At 36.0% G+C, this 21418-nt stretch overlaps 1 protein-coding gene across 7 annotated transcripts in view; it reads right to left on the reverse strand.

Annotated features, from left to right (window-relative positions):
- tbc1d5 (TBC1 domain family, member 5) overlaps positions 1-21418 on the reverse strand; it is a 212981-nt gene that overhangs the window by 117858 nt on the left and 73705 nt on the right. For all 7 annotated transcript variants that reach the window (XM_015357494.2, XM_015357495.2, XM_069195066.1 and 4 more), the window contains one exon: positions 5045-5157. In XM_015357494.2, the coding sequence (XP_015212980.2) occupies positions 5045-5138 (94 nt within the window). In that variant the 5' untranslated portion in view covers positions 5139-5157. The remainder of the gene's footprint in view (positions 1-5044; positions 5158-21418) is intronic.

The raw sequence follows: 21418 nt of genomic DNA on the forward strand, positions 1-21418 counted from the left end.
AGGGCCCCAGTGCTGCAAGGGAGCAATGCTAACCATAGCGCAACCATGCCTCCCTGAATCAAAACCAGTCTTTATGTAAATATTAAAAGGGTTTACACCAACCGATTCCGTGTCTCCTGAAACCAAATGATGTATGAAACAATGAGTAACTAAGGTACAGGGGAAAAAGTAAGCAAACCCCTAGTTTTATGAGCTCAACTAAGGAAATACATTAGAATCAGGTGTCTGTATTATTTAACCTGGGGCTGTGTTTGGAAGGTCTCACTTTATATTAAGATCAGAAATATTGTAATCTTCAACATACAGGTGTGTTAAAACAAGTCTTGGCACAATCTAAGGAAATCTCTGACGACCTAAGAAAAAGAGATGAGATGCTCATCAATCCGTAAAAGGGTTACAAAACTACTTCTAGTTTGTGTGCCACCAATCCACTGTCAGATTGTATACTAATGAAAAAAGTACAAGACCACAGTCACTCTACCCAGGAGCAGTCATCCTACCAAAATCTCTGTCAGAACAAACCAGAAATCATCAAGGAAGTTATAAAGAACCTCAGGGTAAAACCCAAGGTACTTCAGGGTGACTGTGCCTGACTCAACTATCAGAAAATAACTGAACAAGAATTGTGTTCATGGAAGGACACCAAGAGAGAAAACAACTGATCTACAAAAAGAACATTGTTGCCCACAGGGCTTCTGGAACAATATTCTCTGGACAGATGAGTCAAAGGTAGAACTCTTTTGAACACTGGTAGGCCTCAATGAGAAACTATTTGGAAAAAAAACAAATACTGCTTTAAAACAGAAGAACCATCTCAATCGTCAAGCATGGTTTGGGACTGTGAAGGTTCCTGGCTAGTTTGCTGCCTCAGGATCTGCCACATTGATAGAACCATGAATTCTGTATTGTAGGAGAAGATTCTAGAGAATCTTATACAGTGCCGTGAAAAAGTATTTGCTTCCTTTCTGATTTCCTCTATTATTGCAAATGTTTGACTGAATGTTTTCAGGTCTTCAACCAAGATCTAATATTAGATGAAGGGAACCCGAGTGAACAAATAACACATTTTGTTTTTACTTATTTCACTTAATGAACAAAGTTATCCAACACCAGCTGGCACTGTGTGAAAAAGCAATGTCTGTGACCTGAATCTGGACCAAAAGTAGGTCTTGCAGCAAGACAACAATCTTAAACTTAAAAAGTTTTACAAAAGAATGGCTTCAGAAGAAGAAATTGTATGTTTGGCATAGATCAAGTCCAGACCTAAATCCCACCGTTACAGAATCAACGGTTACAGGAAATGTTTAGTTGCAGTCATTACTGCTTAAGGAGCTGCCACCAGTTACTGAATTTCATAGTTCACAAACTTTGTCAGACATGGATATTGAATGCTGCATCATTTGAGGATAAAGAAATATTGAAAAAGTATAATGTAATTTGTTGAATCCAGTTATCATTACCTATTATTATGGCTTAAATTAAGACTTTAAAACCACATTTAAGACTGTTTTTGAAATCTTAGGACCATACTTGTTACGACATTCTAGGTTTCAAATATGAAATATGTAAAAATCCTAAGGGGTTTAAAAACTTTTTCTTGGCACCTATCAAATGCACAGCCACTACAATTAATGATTGTTATCTCACACCAGGCTTCTTCCCAGGTCAGACAAGCTGGACTAACTCTGTGGGTAGGAAAATGGCCTTGGATTATCTCAAAGCAGCATCTGATTTTGCTGTAGACAAGCTATTCACTTTGAACCTCATGGGGTATATGTTTCACTGATTGACAGTTACATTGCACCTTTCACCTACAGTAAAAGACCGCTGCAAATGTCATTGGCTACATGAAGGTCCTACTGAAATTCAAATGTACACATAACAAGCTTAAAAAAAAATTTTCATTTACAAGGTATTGTAATAGCTACAATACAAAAAATGGTAAACACCGGGAAAAATAAAAGAAAAACAGTTAAACCAATAGAAAAATTAAATACATTAAATCTTTAGTGAGAAAAGCCTTAAGATCACTTTGAGTGAGGTTTGCAAATGCCAACAGCCACAGACTCTCTAATTAATATGGGGCAGTGAGTTCTACAGATGTGATTCTGTACGTGAGAAGTCACCAACTGTGGTGAGAGTGGTCTTCAGGAGAGGAAAAAAGGGCTGAATTCTCACATCTTAAATTAGGAACTGAACTATATTAATGGAATAAGTCAAGCAGAATTTGTATTTTCCCCAAACACAAAAAATGCTACACAAAGACAAAAATAACTACATCCCAGTGGTATTCTAGATTTCCATTCAAAGACCCGAAAGTGCAGTCAAACAGCTACAATGGAAATGCCACACAACATGGCCCCGAATGCAACAGGAGCAGCACTCCAAGCCTCTGTTGTCCTTCCACAGGTACTATGGATCAAAACTCCATATGATATAAATCGTATCAAGACAGGTCAGGATCCAGCAATGTCATGAGAGGGAACATGGAGGATTCCAAGTGTTATCAACTGTTTCTGGATTCTAACGTGTCCACATAATCATGTATTTTGAAATGTGATGCAAATATGAATTCCGTCTTTTTTATTATTAATGTACAAACTACAGGATATTGTTAATACTAAATTCACATATTCAATACAAGATATTGTTATTGACTTTTAAGGCTTTAAAAGGCTCCACCATACATTTCTGAACTCCTAGTAGTAGGTTATGTTCAGTTAGTCCTTTGTTCACTGTACCAGGACTAAACCTCAGATTTTTGGCGAGTGTGCTTTTTCTCCTTTGTTATGGAATGTTCTTCCCTTTGACTCTACTTCATACAAATTAGTGTACTCTCGTCAAATGTAAATTCAAAACGCACCTTTTTACTAGGACCTGTGTCTGACTGCCCTACAGTTTATCTTGTACGTTCTTGTTAAACTTTTTCTTTTATATTTTATTGTGTTTTTCTTTCAACACTGTGTACAGTATCTGTAGGTTTGCAATGGTGCTTTAAAAATGAAAAATATCTTAACATTAAAGATTGGGTTTTAAATTACAAACACAAATATGTAATTCAGGTGGGAAGCTGCATCAGCATGCGTAGGCTGCAAAGGAACACGTAATAGGTTTATTTCATGCTAAAAAGAGAAGAAAGTATGAATTGGCTACATAACTCTATTCTCCTCCCCACTGATAGCTGATGTGTGGTGAGCGTTCTGGCGCACTATGGCTGCCGTCGCATCATCCAGGTGGATGCTGCACATTGGTGGTGGTGGAGGGGAGTCCCAATTACTGGTATAGTACTTAGAGTGGAGTATCCAGAAAAGCGCTATATAAGTGCATTATATAACTATATATAGCACTATATAAGCAATTATTATTATTATTTTAAAAAAAAGAACGTTTCGGCTATGGAGCCTTCTTACACTGCTTACACCTGGAGAAGGCTCCATAGCCGAAATGTTGTGATTTCTTTCTTCTCTTTTCAGCATGGAATAAACCTATGACGTGTTCCTTCACAAATATGTAATGTCCAAAATATGTTTACTTCATGCTTTCTTCTTATTCAGAAACATCACACAGACTCTAAGTGTGCTTTTAATTCTTTGTTGTTTGATTAAAAAATGCAAGGAAGGAACCGGTCCTTATTGTAGTCCATTTTGAGTTCTGTTGAATTTTTATACAGAGAAAGACAACCAAACACCATGTAGCAGGCAGCGCATGTTTTCCTCTCCTAGTCACGTACTGTCTACAAAAGCTACAACAAGTACACACACTCACTCATATATACTGGATCTTGACATTGGTAAATACCACTTTATTTCACAAGCAACTTGAAAAATACACACACTAGAGAAAATAAGTATTTAAATTAATGTTCCTCAGTCAAACGCTACATTTCTTTGCAAGAAAATGTGATAAATACCCTGGAGAACAAGAAAATGAATCATTTAAAAATGTGTCATTAGTCACATTGAGACTTCAACAAGGAAATGTTAAAGTAAATTGAGGCATTCTGACACTTAATTTAATTAATTGAATTGGAATATCCTTTGAAACTTGATTGTCTTTTCATTCCACTAGATATTTTACACAAAAGGATACACAAGTTACAAAATTTGAATCTTCATTTCCTTTATCAATTTGACATTTGCAGTTGTTCATGCATTTTTAAAAGGCATGTTAAATGAGGAAAATGGTAGAATATACCAGACGCTCAGCACCATACTAAAAGAAAGCAGTAAAATATGGAAATAGAAAACATTACGAAAAAAAATCACACATTTGCAAAATCTATACTAGAAAACACAAAAATGAATCCTACTCAAAAGACCTCTCCCTAGTAAATCATTTGGGAGTATTAAAAGTCAACTGTCAAACTTACCCCTCACTTTTTTGGTATTTCCTCAGTATATTTGCAAAGAGAAAAAAGAACAGCTCTACTTGAATCATATGGATTATTCGTAAATACAGAAAAACTCCAGATGTCTGTTGAAACTCATTTAAGGATATAAACACTGTGTTCATGAGTGTCACCTCCAAACCAAGCAATTCCTTCTTTACTCAGATGTTTCATGACAGCACAAAAACAATGGATGGACTCAAACCCTTTTTGCAAATAAAGAAATGCCCCAACAAATGTCAACCTCCATCCAAACTTGTCTTCATCTCATAAAAAAGACATTTGCAAACAAATGGGGAGAATGGGATGTATTTGATGACAAATTTTTTCTGGAGGCAAGTCCATTTTCCCCATAAGTATTCTCCTTGTTTTTTATCTGGATGGATTAGATTTCACTGAAAGGTTGTAATTGCTTATGCTCTCAATTGCTGACATCTGGAATTAGACTATAATTCCAGATTATAAAAAGCATGTAGGGTTTTCCACTCAAATCCATTAATATGGAAATCTTTTCAGTAGTTTAATGTAGTTATTATATAAATATATATATAATCTGGTTTATGCAGAGCCAGACTTTATTTTGTGCTATTGTTAATAAAATTGTAACTCTTGGCTAAAATCTTAATGGAAACTATTCTTTAGTAAGGCAACACTCACCTTTGCTTCTGTTGTACTTCTGTAGCGGATCAATACCTCTTTCTTGATCCTCTGATTGCAGTGGATGTCTGGTTTCAAAGTTGGGGTGCTGCATCTCTATATACTACTATGACCTGCAAAGGCAAATAATAGCAATTTATTTTTCCAAATATTTGATATTTTTCAGCTCATGTAAATATTCCATTAATAATTACTTTTGGTTTCAACTACTACTTTTTTTCACTAGTTTTTTTTCAGAACAATTTTAAGTTTTTCTGCTAATACAACTCAACAACTTTTGAGTTCCTATCTTCAAATAAAAGCAGTATCATTGCAGGCACTGGCTACTTCAGAGGAGCAACCTGTCAAGGAGCTAGGCACCACTGGTTGGTAGTGGGAAGGAAGTAATATTCCTGCAGAAGACTTAAGTATCTGTTTATGAAAGCATAAGCCTGAAACATGTGTATCCATGATTACTTTGATATTTTTTTTGGCAACTTAAACATTATCACCGAGCACACGAACAAAAACAGACACAATCTGAACAGTTAATTAAGAACACATTAGACTGGGATCCCTTTCATAATCATTTCAGCCTTGTGCAGCAAAAATCTGCATGTGACTTTCCGATATTTGAAGCTTACAGGGGCATTATACTAATATTCCAGACGCAAAGCTTGCTTTATTGAATAATACAGGTTGACACATTTGGTTCCATAGCTATTTTTCAAACCCATTATTTTACATTTGAAGTTACAAATTACAGTTGTGACACCAAGCTGGTATCTCCTTGGCCATGTGGCCTGAACTAATGCCAAATTCTGCTTTACTAATTTTACAAATTACCTAAGCAATGTCGCCACTTTTCATTGGTCTGCAAACTGAGATGTCACAACATGTTAATGAGAGCTAAGTAATGAATGTGAACCTTCCTAATTGCTTAATCTCTCATTGTAGCTATTGAAAGGCATCTTCATCCATGTGTGCAATCGCAAGTGGTATGCAAAGCTTTCTTTTCCACTCAATTTCAATAAACCATACATTTTATGTGCATGTTTTAAGTTCAAATAATGTAAACACATTAGCTTCTAACAATGATAGGGTAGATTCCCCTTTCCATTCCTGCTACTGAATGTTTGGACATCTGTATATAGTTACACCATCACTGTGTCATGGCATAAATACCTCTGAGTGGCATATAATTACCTCTATGATTCATGGTAGTTACAAAATCTATGAGGAATATTTTAAAAAGTTACACAAAACATGCTTGTTGGATTATGTCATCTATACAGTGTAATGTTTCTATACCAATTAAATGTTTACAAGTGTAGAAATTCATTAACATTGCTTCCATGATTTCCTTCGTTTTATATTCCTGTATGCACATTATATATCTAATCAAATTTATAGGGCACTTCATCTCAAATACTTTAATTTAGCATTAAATTCAATCATCCAAGTAGCTGAATATTTTATGGTATTAGACAACAGCCTAAAAGAGTGATATTATTTATTTACTCACAGCCCTCCTCACATAGTTCATGTGACATCAGGGGGTCTGACATACACATAGTAACTCCATTTACAATACACGCTAAATTATTGATAAATGATTTATCTTAATAGATGTCATTCAATATTTAACAATAAAATCCAGCTTCTAATCCCTGTTCATGCAACTCAGATTAGTTTCTTCAAATCTTACTAACAGGCAGAACAGTGGTTATGTTTCAGTAATTAGTAAATTAAAACCATTAAAATCTGACTCAAAATAAATACTTACACTGTGAAAATAAAGCAGGTAGTATTTAATTTTGATATGCACAGCAAAGCGCAGTCAGTGTAAAATCGAATCCACTGACACTAGGTTTCAAATAAGATGAGCAAATAACAATTTGGAAAAAACTCAAAAGTGAATCATTTGTGGGTCTACTACATTTTTAAGCTGACACAAGCTATATATGCAAACAAACTGAAAGTGATTTTATTTTCCAGTACAAATTTATGCCTTTAAATATGGTGATAATATATTAAGAATATATATAAAATACAAAGAAATGTATTATAATAATTAGCATCCAACTATTAGTTATCAAAATAGTTGATCAACAAAGTGTCTGCTGTGAAAAGCAGATGCTAGTATTCCATGTGGCCATCACTGGAAGAACAAGTTGTACATCTGCAACACATACAGATGCAGGCATTCAAAATGCACGGTACAAACCCGTACCGCATGCAACTGCCCACAAGCCACTGCGTTATACCGCGGTACGTGATAGGCTGGGCAAAATGACCAACAGGGGCACTCGTGGTGCATTGGTCGTTAGTGAAAATATTTAATAATTTAATCTTTTTACTGTGCACATTTTAATCTGCTTAGTACTGAATATTTACATGGAATTTTAAACTGAAGGGAAATTTTAGTAGCTGAGCACAAAAAGAAGAGGAGCATAATGCGTCTGATGGTCATAAACGATATTAATTTAGGAACATAAACATATTATGTAAACCGTAAATGGCTGGTATAGGTATTTTAAAGAAAAAATATACACCAGCATTCCACTTTCTTCCTAAACATTTTAAGATTTAACGTCTTACATGTGGTTATTTCAGAAACGTTTTTACGTGCTCCTTCCGACCATTTTAAGTTTATATACAGTATTTTGTGAAAAGTCAAAATGTTTTAACCTTTTCATTATTGGAGTAAACAAAAGCATACTTCTAGAATCTGATTAATAGGGAAAAAAATATGGAATCGCGTATCTAAAGAATTTAATAATATAATTATATTCATGTACACTTTCTATGGATATGTGTGCTTGTGTTTCACTGCTTCCCATGTGACTACATCTATGGTGTGAAGGCCTTATAATGAGGTCCGCGGGTCAAATACTTCTGTTGCCATGAGTTTTCTTTTAACAAATAAATATATCTTTGAAAAACTAAAATAGCAAATATCATAGATACTATATTGACATTTTTTAGATTTCAAAATATCACAACATGCTCAAAGCTAAGTCATTTATTAATAACAACAAATAATTTCAAACTGCTACAAATATTATCGACACTATATTGTCATTACAAATATGTATGTAATTTGGGCCATATGGCGTACGTGTTGCTGAAGCTGAAAGCTTAGCCTTTGTTAAAACGATCACTTTTCACAAAGTACGTAAAAGTACAATAATATGGTCAGAAGGAGCACGTAACAACGTTTCTGAAATAACCACATGTAAGACTTTGATGCTTAAAATGTTTAGGGAGAAATGGAATACTGGTGTGTATTTTTTCTTTAAACTACCAAGATCAGCCATATACAGTACAGTTTACATACAGTAAGATGTTTATGTTCCTAAATTAATATCTTTTATGAGCATGTGAAAGGCATGGTGAATCAGAGATTCTCAAGTGCGTGATTGGATCAACGAAATGCTGTGGTGTTACTTTTTGTCAATGAAAAAATAAAGTATTTTCGTTTACAAAGACAGTTACAAAGAATGTGGACTAGGGTAATACTTTGAGTTTACAGCTTGTCCAAGGTCATTCATTATTAATACTATTAGTAATATCTTCGGTAAAGACTTTGATGCATAAGATATTTCTGCATAATTAAAATATTTATGATAAAGATGGTAGGTTGTGTACTTTTGTCCAACTGAGCAATCTTGCTTTCATAAAATATACCAGCTTTTTAATGTAAAATGATTACCATGCTGTTATATACAGTTTAAATTTAAAAGTCTAAAGAGTATACAACTTAAATTCTTAATTGAATAAAGATTGTCCCTCAGCAGTGATTGGGATTCGAAACCGGGTGTTTTCTGGTGACAGCTAAAATGCTGCACATGAGAGGTTAAGCTTTATTAGCTCCACCTGGCGGCGATTCCGGATACTATAATCTTACTGCGGTATTATACAGTAAAAGCGATTAGACGCAATATGACGCGTTGTGATGCGACACGCCCACCGCGTTTTACCGCGGCGTAACCCGCTCGTTTTGAATGGCTGCATCTGTAACTCAAAGGACATTTTGGAAGCTCAAAATACGAAGAATTTTGTAGAATACGTAGAATTATTGTCTGCCATGCGGATGGTCTGGGTTCAATTCCAAGGTAATGCACAAGTTTACAGGACAAAATAACAGAAACACAGAATGAAAAAGGAGTTTAACTTTAAAGTAACTAAATCACATTTACAAATGCAGCTGCAAAGGTGAGTCATATTAGGTTGATTGCTAATTAGCAGTATCTGCCAGCTATAAAAGAGGTCTGACAATTAGCAGTTTTTAAAGCAACATGAGGCAACTAACTGAGTTTCAAAGAAGCCAAATAGTTGGTGCCTGAATTGCATTTGCATCGGTCACAAAAACTGCTAAATGTTTTAATGTGTCAAGGGGAACAGTCCCAAAAATAATGACAGCATATGCCAAACAAGGATTAACTGCATCAGCAAAGAGGAACAGTGGTTACAAGATCACCGACAGGGATAGACAGACACTTCACAAGATAAATTCTAAATGCCACAAAAGTACAGCCTCAAAAATTGAATCAGCAACTCAGTGACCCAGTCTCAACAAAAACTGTACGTTGTGAGTTTCACAAAGCTTGAATTTATGGCAGGGCTGCCATTTGGAAACCACTTGTATTCAAGGCCAATACACAAAGATGCATAACCCGGTGTAAGGAGCACAAAACCCGGACCTTTGAGCAATGGAAAAAAAGTAATATGGTCTGATGAGTCATCTTTCACCCTATTTCCTACATCCAGACAGGTTCATGTTTGGAGAAAGCCAAAGGATTCCTTCAACCCACAATGTCTGTTGCCAACTGTTAAACATGGTGGGGGATCTGATCTGTAATGGTATGGGCAGCCATCTCATGGGAGTCATTAGGTCCAATGATTGCTCTGCATGGTCGTGTTCCCTATGAGTGTGACCGATGAAATAAAGTGATAAAAGAGGGATTTGATATGAGAAATTTAGTGAAACTGGTCATGCTGTAGTATGAGTTATGCTTTACTTCACCATCGTGTTCTGAGCATGAATATACATTTGCATATTTAATACACAGCTTAAATTTGAAGAACATGATTAGCTACAAATGGTTCAACAAATACTACAGCAAAAAGAGCAGGATCTGTCCATAAATTAACTATTGTTCTTTTGGTTTGTTCTTTTTCACCCATTAAGGACAATAAACAAGGTGTAGGGAGGGTTATTGTGGACTGTGAGCTTACATGTTAATGTAAATTACAGAGTTTTGTCCTAGGACAAAAGATTGTAAGCTCTGCTTTTCACTGTAGCAGCGTAAAATGCATTCACTTAAACAACATTTAACCTAGATAATCTTTAACATACAGCATACTTGCTCTGTATAGAATCCCTCGGGAGGGGGATCAGAATACCTCCTGGGTATCCCTGCCTGTCGTAAGAGGCGACTGAAAGGGTTGTGTCAGGAAGGGCATCCGAAGTAAAACCATCTTGCCAAAACCATGGTTGCAAAGAACACAAAGCACAAACCGGATCGGCCGGGGCCCGGGTTAACAACGTCCGCCATTAGTGCTGTGTCCCAACAGGGTACTAATGGAAATGATGCTACTGTGGGGAAAACTGTAGAGTGGGGGCTACAGAAAAGAAACAAGGTGAAGGGGCCTGAAAGGAATGTTAAGTCAATGAGAGTGGGGAGTTGGAATGTTGGTACCATGACAGGGAGAGGGAGAGAATTGGTTGAAACTATGGCAAGGAGAAAAGTGGAGATCTTGTGTGTGCAAGAAACCAAGTGGAAAGGAAACAGCTCAAGACACCTAGGAGAGGGATACAAGATTCTATATGCTGGAAAGAGTACCAAAATGAATGGAGTGGGTGTGATACTGTGCAAAGACCTAGCAGACAAGATAGTGAGGGTGGTTAGACACTCAGACAGGATTATCAATGTACAGGTGGCTTTTGAGAGCGGGTTATGGAATATCATCTCTGTATATGCACCACAGGTAGGAAGACCACAGGAGGAAAAGGATAGCTTTTTGGAAGATCTCGTAGAAGTGGTTAGCAGAATCCCAGGAAATGAAATGGTGGTAATTGGAGGAGACTTCAATGCACATTTAGGAGAGAAATGCCCAGATTATCCAGATGAACATGGTCAGAGAGGGGTAGGAGAGAGAAATGAAGAAGGAGGAAGGCTACTAGAAACACTCCAAGCTCTTGAATTGTTTGCAGTGAACACAGGGTTCACGAAGAATTATGAGCAAAAGGTGACATACAGGAGTGGAGGCCATGATACCCAAATAGATTACATATTAGTGAGAAGAATTGATAGAGCGAAAGTCCAAGATGCTAAAGTCCTGCCCTATGAGGCTGTTACCAGACAACACAGGCTACTGGTGATGGACATCACAATATTGAAGGAGCGAAGAATAAGGCAGAGGAAACACCCAGCACGAACAAAAGTGTGGAAACTGAGAGAAAACAAAGTAGATTTTAACAGGCTGGTGAAAGAAATGAAAAACAACACAGAGGAAACAGAGGAGCCTTCAGTTGAAGAAGAGTGGACTGAGATGAGCCACATCCTAGAAGAGGCTGCTACCAGGGTTTGTGGAAAGACAAGAAGAGGCAGACCGAGGGAAAATGAAGAGTGGTGGTGGGATATGGAAGTTCAGGAAACACTGAAGGAAACGAAAAAAGCATACAAGGCACTGAAAGATGGCACTGGAGAATTACAAGAATATAAGAGACTAAAGAAGGTAGCAAAAAGAAGTGTAGCAAGAGCAAAGGAAAGAGCCTGGAAAGAATGGTATGAGAAACTTGAAACAAAGGAAGGAGAGGACCAAATCTACAAGATTGCTAAACATAGAGCGAGACAGAAAAAATATATTATCCGGGTGGCGGTACTCAAGGATGGAGAAGGCAGAGTCTTGATTAAAGAAGAACAGATCAAGCAAAGATGGCTGGAGTACTTCAAAAATCTGTTAAATGTAGAAAATGAGAGGGAGAACCTAGTGGAGGCAGACATAGTGTGTGGACCAATCCAAGAAATTTCAGTAAAGGAAGTGACAGAAGCTATCAAAGAGATGAAAGTGGGCAAAGCAACTGGACCATCAGGAATTGCAGCAGAACACTTTAAGAACCTCGATGAAGAGGGGGTTCAGTGGCTGACGAGATTGCTAAACAATATTGCAAAGGAAGAGAGAATTCCAGAAGAATGGACAAAAAGCAGTATGGTTACCATCTACAAGGAGAAAGGAGACCCAATGGAGTGTAAAAACTATAGAGGAATAAAACTTCTGGAACATGGATTGAAAATCCTGGAAAAAATTCTGGACAAGAGACTCAGGAAGATAATCAGGATCCACAACTCACAATTTGGATTCTCAGTGGGGAAAAGCACAACAGATGCCATTTTTGTGATGAGACAGTTACAGGAGAAGACACTAGAGAAAGGGAAAAAGCTGTATGTGGCCTTTCTGGACTTGGAGAAGGCATATGACCGTGTGCCCAGAGAGGTGGTGTATTGGTGCTTGAGGAAGAAAGGAGTACCAGAAAGCATGGTGAAGTTAGTTCAAGCAACCTATAGAGATGCAGCTACGAAGATGATAACACAACAGGGAGAGACAAAAGAGTTTGAAATCACAGTTGGAGTACACCAAGGATCAGCACTAAGTCCTTTCCTTTTCATAAACATTATTGACACACTGACAGAGGAGGTAAGAACAGAAGTGCCTTGGGAACTCATCTTTGCTGATGATGTGGCACTGATGGCAGACTCAGAAGTAGAACTACAGGAGAAAGTGTTCAAATGGCAGAGGAGTCTGGAAAAGGGTGGACTGAAAATGAATGCAGAAAAATTTGAAATAATGGTGATGGAGAGAAGAGGAGATACTATGACCAATGTTGAGGAGACAAATGGAGGAAAACTGAAACAAGTTGATAACTTTAAATACCTTGGATCAAAACTGGGAAAGGGAGGAGAAACACTGGAGGCAGTAAAACAAAGAGTGAAAGCTGGATGGAACAAGTGGAGAGAAATAACTGGAATAATCTGTGACAGGAAAATTCCCAGAAACTTAAAGTGCAAAATGTACAAGACTGTGATTAGACCTGTACTACTATATGGAGCTGAATGCTTGGCAGTTGGAAAGAGGGAAGAGAACTTGATGAGAAGAACTGAAATGAGGATGTTGAGATGGATTCTGCAGATTTCAATGAAGGATAAGATCAGAAATGAAGAAATCCGTAGACGATGTAGGGTGGTGGATGTGGTTGAGAAGATGCGAGAGGCGAGGTTACGGTGGTATGGACATATCATGAGGAGGGACGTTGAGGAAGTAACAAAGAGGGTAATGGAATTTGAGGTGGAAGGTTACAGAGGAAGAGGCAGGCCTAGAAAGAGATGGATAGATTGTGTGAGAAAAGATATGGAGGTATGTGAAGTGAGTAAGGAAGATGTGCTCGACAGAGACAAATGGAGAAGAGCAACCAAAGCAGCTGACCCCAGGACAGTCTGGGACTAAGGCTGTGAAAAAGAAGAAGAAGATACTTGCTCTGTATAGCAGCGTACTGGTGCCACGTGGAAAAATATATATAACATACATAGGACTTTTTTCTCCCATTTGGGATTTTTTACCCCCTAATCAGAATGAGGATTTTTTTTCCTCTGTAGGACTTTTAATATTTAAGATAACTAAATACTAAACCTTACATCCTCTTGGATACAGCAGGCTTCATCAAGGACATATTTGCCTTGACCAGTAAGTAGTATAAACATTTGGGGTTATGGTAAAGATTACCTTCCATATTACAAGTATGTAATATCAACATTTTTAATTAAATATGTGATGCACTTTGGTTAGTATAGTGTGACCCACACAAACTAAATTGTATTAGTTATCTCCAAATTAACAAAAGTAGCTTATCTATTCAAGAGAAATGTGTTTGCAGTATTTAGTTGGTTACCCTGGTTTTTCAGCAGTAATAGATTTTGCGACCTCTGAAAGGAGCATCAGCAATACATGGGGGAACAAGTATGTCAGAATATGATATGTCGCTTTGTTAAATAGTGACACTCCCAGCTTATATGATTTTGTTTTTGCCTGTAACAACCTTGAGATCACTGTTTCATGCTAGTGTCCCTGCCACACCAGATATAAAATTCTGACTTGAAATGTCAGCCAATGGGCCATTAGAATAACCGGTTTCAGGGTCAATTTACAGCATGGAGGGAAGTGAAAAGATAATGGTAATGATAATGATTATTTATTAATGTATTTTATATATTCATAGCATAATATATCTGATATTTTAAAAAACACTGTTACCAAATATACGACCAAATATAAATTATTTAATGTGTGTTGATATCTGAGCAAAGAAAGAAATACTGTGCACACTACAGACTACACAAACTATTTTTATGTATCCGACTGAGCAATCTCACTTTCAGAATCAACACCAGGGCATCAAATTTGCTACAGTAACTGTACTCTAAATGTTTTTACTACTTTGTTATAAATATTAATTTAATATTTTACATACAGTGATATCCATACATGCCAATACCGTATACAGTATATTATTTATTGCAGTCTGTTAAAAGTACAAATTGGCTAGGAATCAAAACCGGGTGTGGCAGCTGAAATCCACCAATGCGTCACTCTGATTGGGAGAGTTAGATTAAAAAACTACAAACATCTAATTTTCCATTACACTGCAAAGAAGTATTATATATGCTTATATATACATACCAAAAATAAAACTAGTGATGTTATAATGTTTTGCAGATGAAGTGAAACTAGACTAGAAATGTTTAGAAATTAAACGATACAAAAAAATGCCAAGCGAAAGAAAAATACTGAGAAACATAAGAATCATCGCATTATAAATCAAGAACATTAAATTACTGTGGCATTGGTCTAGCGAAAATGTGGTTTCCTTACAGAAAAATCATTTATATAGTACGGTCTATAACAACTTAAGGTATGCAACCTTATAAGTTGCAACCCAATAAGTTGTTCTTCAAACCTCTACTAGCTTTTTTTTGTTATAATGTTCTTATTTGCTTTTAAATACGATATGTTTTAAAGACACTATGTACATTTTTAACAATCAAAATCTAAAATAAAATTATGTTTTCTAATTACTTTTTATACACAATTACTGATTTTTTGTATATTGTAATTAAAAACAATTATGTTAGTTTTACTGTACAGTATTATTAAAGCAGTAAAGCACTATTGGGTTAACAAACATTTCATTGTTATTAATAAAATAAGATTTCCTGTATGTGACAGCTGTATTACATTAAGGATTAATTGCACCGCCTGTCAGTTTTAAAGAGAAATGCATCAGATTACTGTCAAAATAAAAACGGCATTACATGGTTGTGTTCGCCACACCATGGTACTTGTTGAGGTATACCACCTCACACCACACACATTTTAAATGTCAGTTAGGGCAGTCTATACCAAACCTTTATAAATCAAGACATATAACTTGGCAACTCCACTAACAATATACAGGTAGCAAAGGGCATCGTTCTCTTGATAGGCAGGGCATATTGGTTTCTTTCTTTGTTTTTTTTTATTTTCTCTCACTATGGGCAGCATGATTCCAGAGTGGTTAGCATTTCTGTCTTACGCAGCTGGGGCTCCAGATTCAATTCCTTAGGGGCAATGTATGGAGTTTGTATGTTCACCTCCTGTCCATGTGGGTTTCCTCAGGACACTCAGATTTCCTTCCACAGACCAAAGATATACTGGTAGGTTGATTGGCTTCTGGGAAAACTGGCCCAGGTGTGAGTGTACAGTATGTGCCTTGAAATGCGCTGGTGTCCACCCTGATGGTGTATCCTGCCATGCGCCCGTTGCTTGTATTAGATAAAGTGGTTAGAAAATGGATGGATGGATAATATGGTAATTTAGTACTTATATTTAGTACTTATTTAGCACTTTGAAACAGTTACTCAAGTGTATCATGGTAGGTCAGGAAAGATCAATTAATCAAAATTACTCCAAAGTGTACAATTGAATCATACTGGCATACAATGATTTGTTTCCTTATGCATACTGTATAAAGGTGATCTAGAAAAGTCGGTATTTAAAAGACATTTAAAATAATAAATTGCATAAAAAACCTATTGAAAATAGTTAAATCACTCTTTTTTTTCTAAAAAGAAAGAAAAAAATAATAATTTGCACCTGTATTTTGATGTTAAATCAGCATAACCACCTGTATGCCTATTAAATCAGAGGGGGCACAGCACCTGTAAATACCAAAACACTAAGTTTTGCAGCTGTGTTGTATTTCATCAGGTCACTGTGTTTTTTTATATATTTTTAAGAAAAAAAATCTCACTACTTTTATCAATTAGATGGATTTCTGCCTTAATGCTTAAAAGGTCATCTGTTCAACAGGAATATATTTTTGAAGTTACTTTTTACAATGTCACAGTATTAGTTGAATATACAAATACTTACTGTTAAGATAATATGCTTGTCTTCATTGAACTCTAACCGTTTTTACAGCATTGGGGGCTTTTTCGACAAAATAAATTGAAAATAAAAACAAGAAGGCTGAAATATAAATATGCAGGGCAAGAACATTTTGAATGCAGGCATAATAAACACATGGAAGCAAAGAAAATGAAGTCATTAACATCAAAACTTCATTTATACCTTTCATGCAATACTGTAAGGTCCCACAACACTTTGCATTAAGCGGCTCACTAACAAAAATTAAAATGAAGTGTGTAGCCTTGGGAAAACCGGTGTTTCTGGGTGCATCTCAGAGCAAGAACGTTCTAAATCTGATCAAAATAATTAATCTGGAATGTAGATCTACATGTAAAATTAAATGTTAATAAAAATGTGAAAAATGCAAATTGGTTATAGAAAGGTTTTTGGAAAACAAAAAAATAAATACATTTCATACAACACGGTAGTGTTACATATGTTGTTAATTTCTTTGCAAGTGTTTTACACAAATGAGGGGATCCAATTTATTCAAAGCTAAGGTACAACATTTATTTGTGTGACACATGGCTGTCATTATGCAATAAGAGCCACTGTTTGCAACAGATCAGTTAGATAAGTGACATACTGTACTACTTTACTAATTGAATTGAGACATTTTAGGGAGGCCAAATTGTGCAGATGCCCAGAGTTTAATTCAGCCAAGACACCAGGGTTAACACTCCGACGTTTTCTAAGAGTGCCTTAGGATATTTAATGATCACGTTTAAAGGATCTCAGTTCAAACACATCACTTGAAGGAAAGCATCTCAGCACTATGATCTCAATCACCATACGTGGGCATTTGGGCTAGATTTTTTTTTTTTTGAAGGGAGAGTGCTGCCTAGTCTTGACCCAGCACCACTTACACCAGCAATATCTAGAGGATTCTAGAGGATTCCACTGTTTGGAAGTGCATTTCAAAACAAAGAATCCACTATAGGCGGAAAGTTGCTTTCAAAAGAACTTTGAGATAAAGTTGTGGAAAGGCACAAGTCAGGAGATGGGTATAAACAGATTTTTTAAAGGCTTTGAGTATCCCATGGAGCACAGTCAAGACCATCATTAAGAAGTGAAAGGCGTATGGCACCACCCAGACCTTGCCTAGATCAGGCTGTCCCTCCAAACTGGATGACTGAGGAAGAAGGAGACTGATCAGAGAGACAACCAAGAGGCCTATAGCAACTTTGAATGAGAAAACTTTTTGTAAATACAATTGGTCCCTTACTTTCGTTGCACGCATTCCTTTAGAATGGTATAGAATTACATAGTAGCTCTTGTGTCCACTCAAGTAGTAGTGTGCGCTGTATCGTAGCACGTAGGCTGCGTATTTGACACAAACTAATTTTATTAAAATAGAAAATAAGAAAATTTTCCCAATTTTTCAGCACACACGACAAAGTTCCAGGGTCATATGGCGTACCACCTGGCGGCAAACCACTTCTCTAACTAACAAAGCCCTCCAGAGCCTATTGCCACCTCGAATTTTGTCCCCTCAAATGTATGTAATAGCTCTGGTAGAAAACACAGCAGTGGCCTGGTCCAGGTATTAAATGAATACTGTAATCCAAATGAATGTCTTAAGAAGTGTAATACAGCTGAAACTGAGGCAATCTCTGCCATCGGTGGCTCTGTGGCTAAGGATCTGCGCCTATGACTGGAAGGTTGCTGGATCCTTGGCTGACCCTGTGCTCTGACCCCAAGCTTCTCTCCCTGTCTGTGTGTCTGTGTCTCATGGAGAGGAAGCTGGGATATGCGAAAAGATGAATTCCTAATGCAAGACATTTTATATGGCTAATAAAGTGATCTTATCTTATCAGATCTAAAAACAGTTGCTGGAGTGTTAAACTCTTACCGACAAATAGTGTGCATTTCAAAAACAAATTCAGTGCCCTCCATATTTATCCACACCGGATGAAATGCAGACAAATTTAATATAACCTGCTACTGAAAACAATTATAAAAATGCTATACTATAATCTTATTAGGACTGCATCAGAGCTTATGAGTATGCCTAAAAAACTCAATTCTCATTTAATCTAACTAAAAGATATAGTTCCAATTGCCATTCAGATGCAGTTTAGCTAATTCAAGTCAACTCTTTTTCAAATGGTAGATTTCAACTCTTTGTATTCTGAAGGAGTCAGTTTCTATTGAGATCTGCAAAGTCATTGAATTTGGATGAACCATGTATCCCTTATTTCTGTGGTTCGCCAGATGACCCTGGAAATCTGTTGTGTGCGCTGAAAAATTGGGACAGGTTTTCATATTTTGTATTGTAACAAAATTAGTTTATGTGTGAAATACGCAGCCGATGTACTTAGCGACGACGATATAGCGCGCTAATACTTGAGTGGACACAAGGGCTACTATGTAATTCTATACCATTGTATTGGAAAGCGTGCTATGAAAGTCACCAATTGTATTTAAAAAAAGTTATATTTACCCGATAGGTAGGAGAATGTACGTGATTTTGGAACACTGCTCATCTTGTAAGCACAGGAAAGTGTGATAGATAACAGAAACTCAACTAAGCTCAACTACTCAGCCTGTTTCCTTGGCAGCATCATGCATAGACTATATCTTTGATGAATCCTATATAATCTAACTAGTTGATGTGGTCAAATAGTGTTTTGTTTGGGATAATATCATAACATTATGTTTAGACAGATTTTGTAGTTTAGCTACAATAATAAGATAGCTAGTTAGTTCACAAGCTGGTACAGTTATCAATCTGTTTGATAGGTGTGGCAGAGTGTGGGGTAGGTGGAGCTGGATGTTACCTTCTGGTCTGCGCTTTTATACAGAAAGCCCGGTATTAAATACGGTACATGGAGTGATTTTCTCTGTCATTACCCTCTTGATGTTTATCAAGAAATACTTATATTTATTTCCCTAATCTCCAAGGTCTTATTGCTTTATGCTGTATGCAGTGAATGAATAGGAAGATGTCACTGGTGATGTCTTTGATTGCCTACATAGGGCTGGATTTAATTAGATATGATGATATTTTGTTCAGTTTACTTGTGCTTGTTTCCATGAAAATAAGTCACATTCCATACTTAAAAAAGTTAAAAGCCAATAATTACTTTATATCTTGGTACCACATGGACATGACCTAGCATATGTTAGACTCTCAGATAGTTGTAATTTTAATATAAAAAACACTCAGGAATTAATTCCTGATAATGACGTATTTGAAAGTATATTAAAACATGCTATAAAACTATAAAAATGTAACTCAGCAAAGGTATATACATTATACTTGTAGTATATACAGTACAGTATAATGAGGTTATAGATTGTGGTGTCCAGCACAGAAAAAACAAAGTCCTAGATAGCCCACGCTGCAAGATTATCATACTTTCAAGCCAATATTAACTGTTGTACAGAACACATACTTCAGATGTACAGTATATGGATAAAAAATGAAAAAAAGTTTAAATTTTGTTTTAGGAATTTTTAACTTTGGTACCAATTTGCATGACATCCTAAAACAGAACATATTCCACATTTATTTAATATCAATAATTGATCTATTATGAATTTACAGATAACAATCAATTATTAATGCACTAATACTTCTATTTCATTTTCAAATATTAAAAAATACATTTTTAATACATGAACAGAATCTTAATTAATAATTGATGTATTAAAATTAATATTTTGATTCTATGATCAGGTAGAAGTTTGAACAATGAAAAACTCAGTCTTTTCTATTTTTACTGGATACTAGTATGATGATTATTAATGTCACAGAAAATTGCAGTGGTAAACGTGATTGCCACCTTCTTTTCATAGCAATTAATCAAAATTCTTATGTTACTATAAAAGAACAAGACAAAGAGGAAGAGCAGCCGGAAGATTAAGAAGAAGATCATCACTTCTGGAAACATTTGTTCACTGAACTGAAGTGCAGAGCACAGATGCAATGCAACAGCTAATCCCCAAGGTACAATGAAAGTGATCCATATTCCAAAGACAGAAATAAAAATATGACTAACCTATATTAGCACCACTGACTGGGCAATGCTTTTAAGCAACACTCTGATATAATACATCTCTTCAAATAACTTACTTACAATATATACAGTAGAAGCAGATTTACCTATACATTGTGTCTGATTTGGCAAAGTGAATTATATAACTGTGGGGGTGGAGGTAAGGGGTTTGGAAGAAAAAAACATTTCTGCACTGTTACCATCAGTAAATGAGATCTTTGATATATTATAATTTGACGAAGACAATTATTTACAGGACAAATATAGAATATTTACAGTACTAAAGAAAATAACATTAACAAGGCAGAAAAAGGGATTAGTGTGATGTCTGTAAAATGCCACTCTATCCGTATCATTTATAAAAGGATTTCTGATTCTTTATCTCCATAAAATGAATGCACAGATGACAAAGACCTCTGCAGATTAGCACATGTATCTATGAACTGATCTATCTGGATCACTACCTGACATGAAGTTAATTTCTCAACTTGTTATATTAGCATTAATAAGCAGACTGCAGTGAAGTGCAAACATAGATTAGAAATTCCCTTTAGGTTAAAATTCTGTTAATAAAGGCTGGTTATGAAGTAATGAACCTTGATAATTGCACTCTCAAAAAAAATACATTGTCATTTTGAATCAAGTCTTTCACCATAAAATGCAAATGGTTCAAAAAGGTGCACATGCAGATTTCTTTTTTTAAATAATATATATGTGCAATATTTACAATTATAAAATGAAAAAACAAAACATTTAAAAACTATAAAGATAAAAAAGGAGCTATGCAACTCAGTATGTATAGCCCTTGAGGTCCAGAATCCAGCATTTTCCTATGCCTCCATATGCTTTAAACATCTCTTTAGATGGGAGAGCTAAACTGCTTGAC

This window comes from Lepisosteus oculatus, chromosome 10, assembly GCF_040954835.1.
Source record: "Lepisosteus oculatus isolate fLepOcu1 chromosome 10, fLepOcu1.hap2, whole genome shotgun sequence".
NCBI classification, from domain to species: Eukaryota; Metazoa; Chordata; class Actinopteri; order Semionotiformes; family Lepisosteidae; genus Lepisosteus; species Lepisosteus oculatus.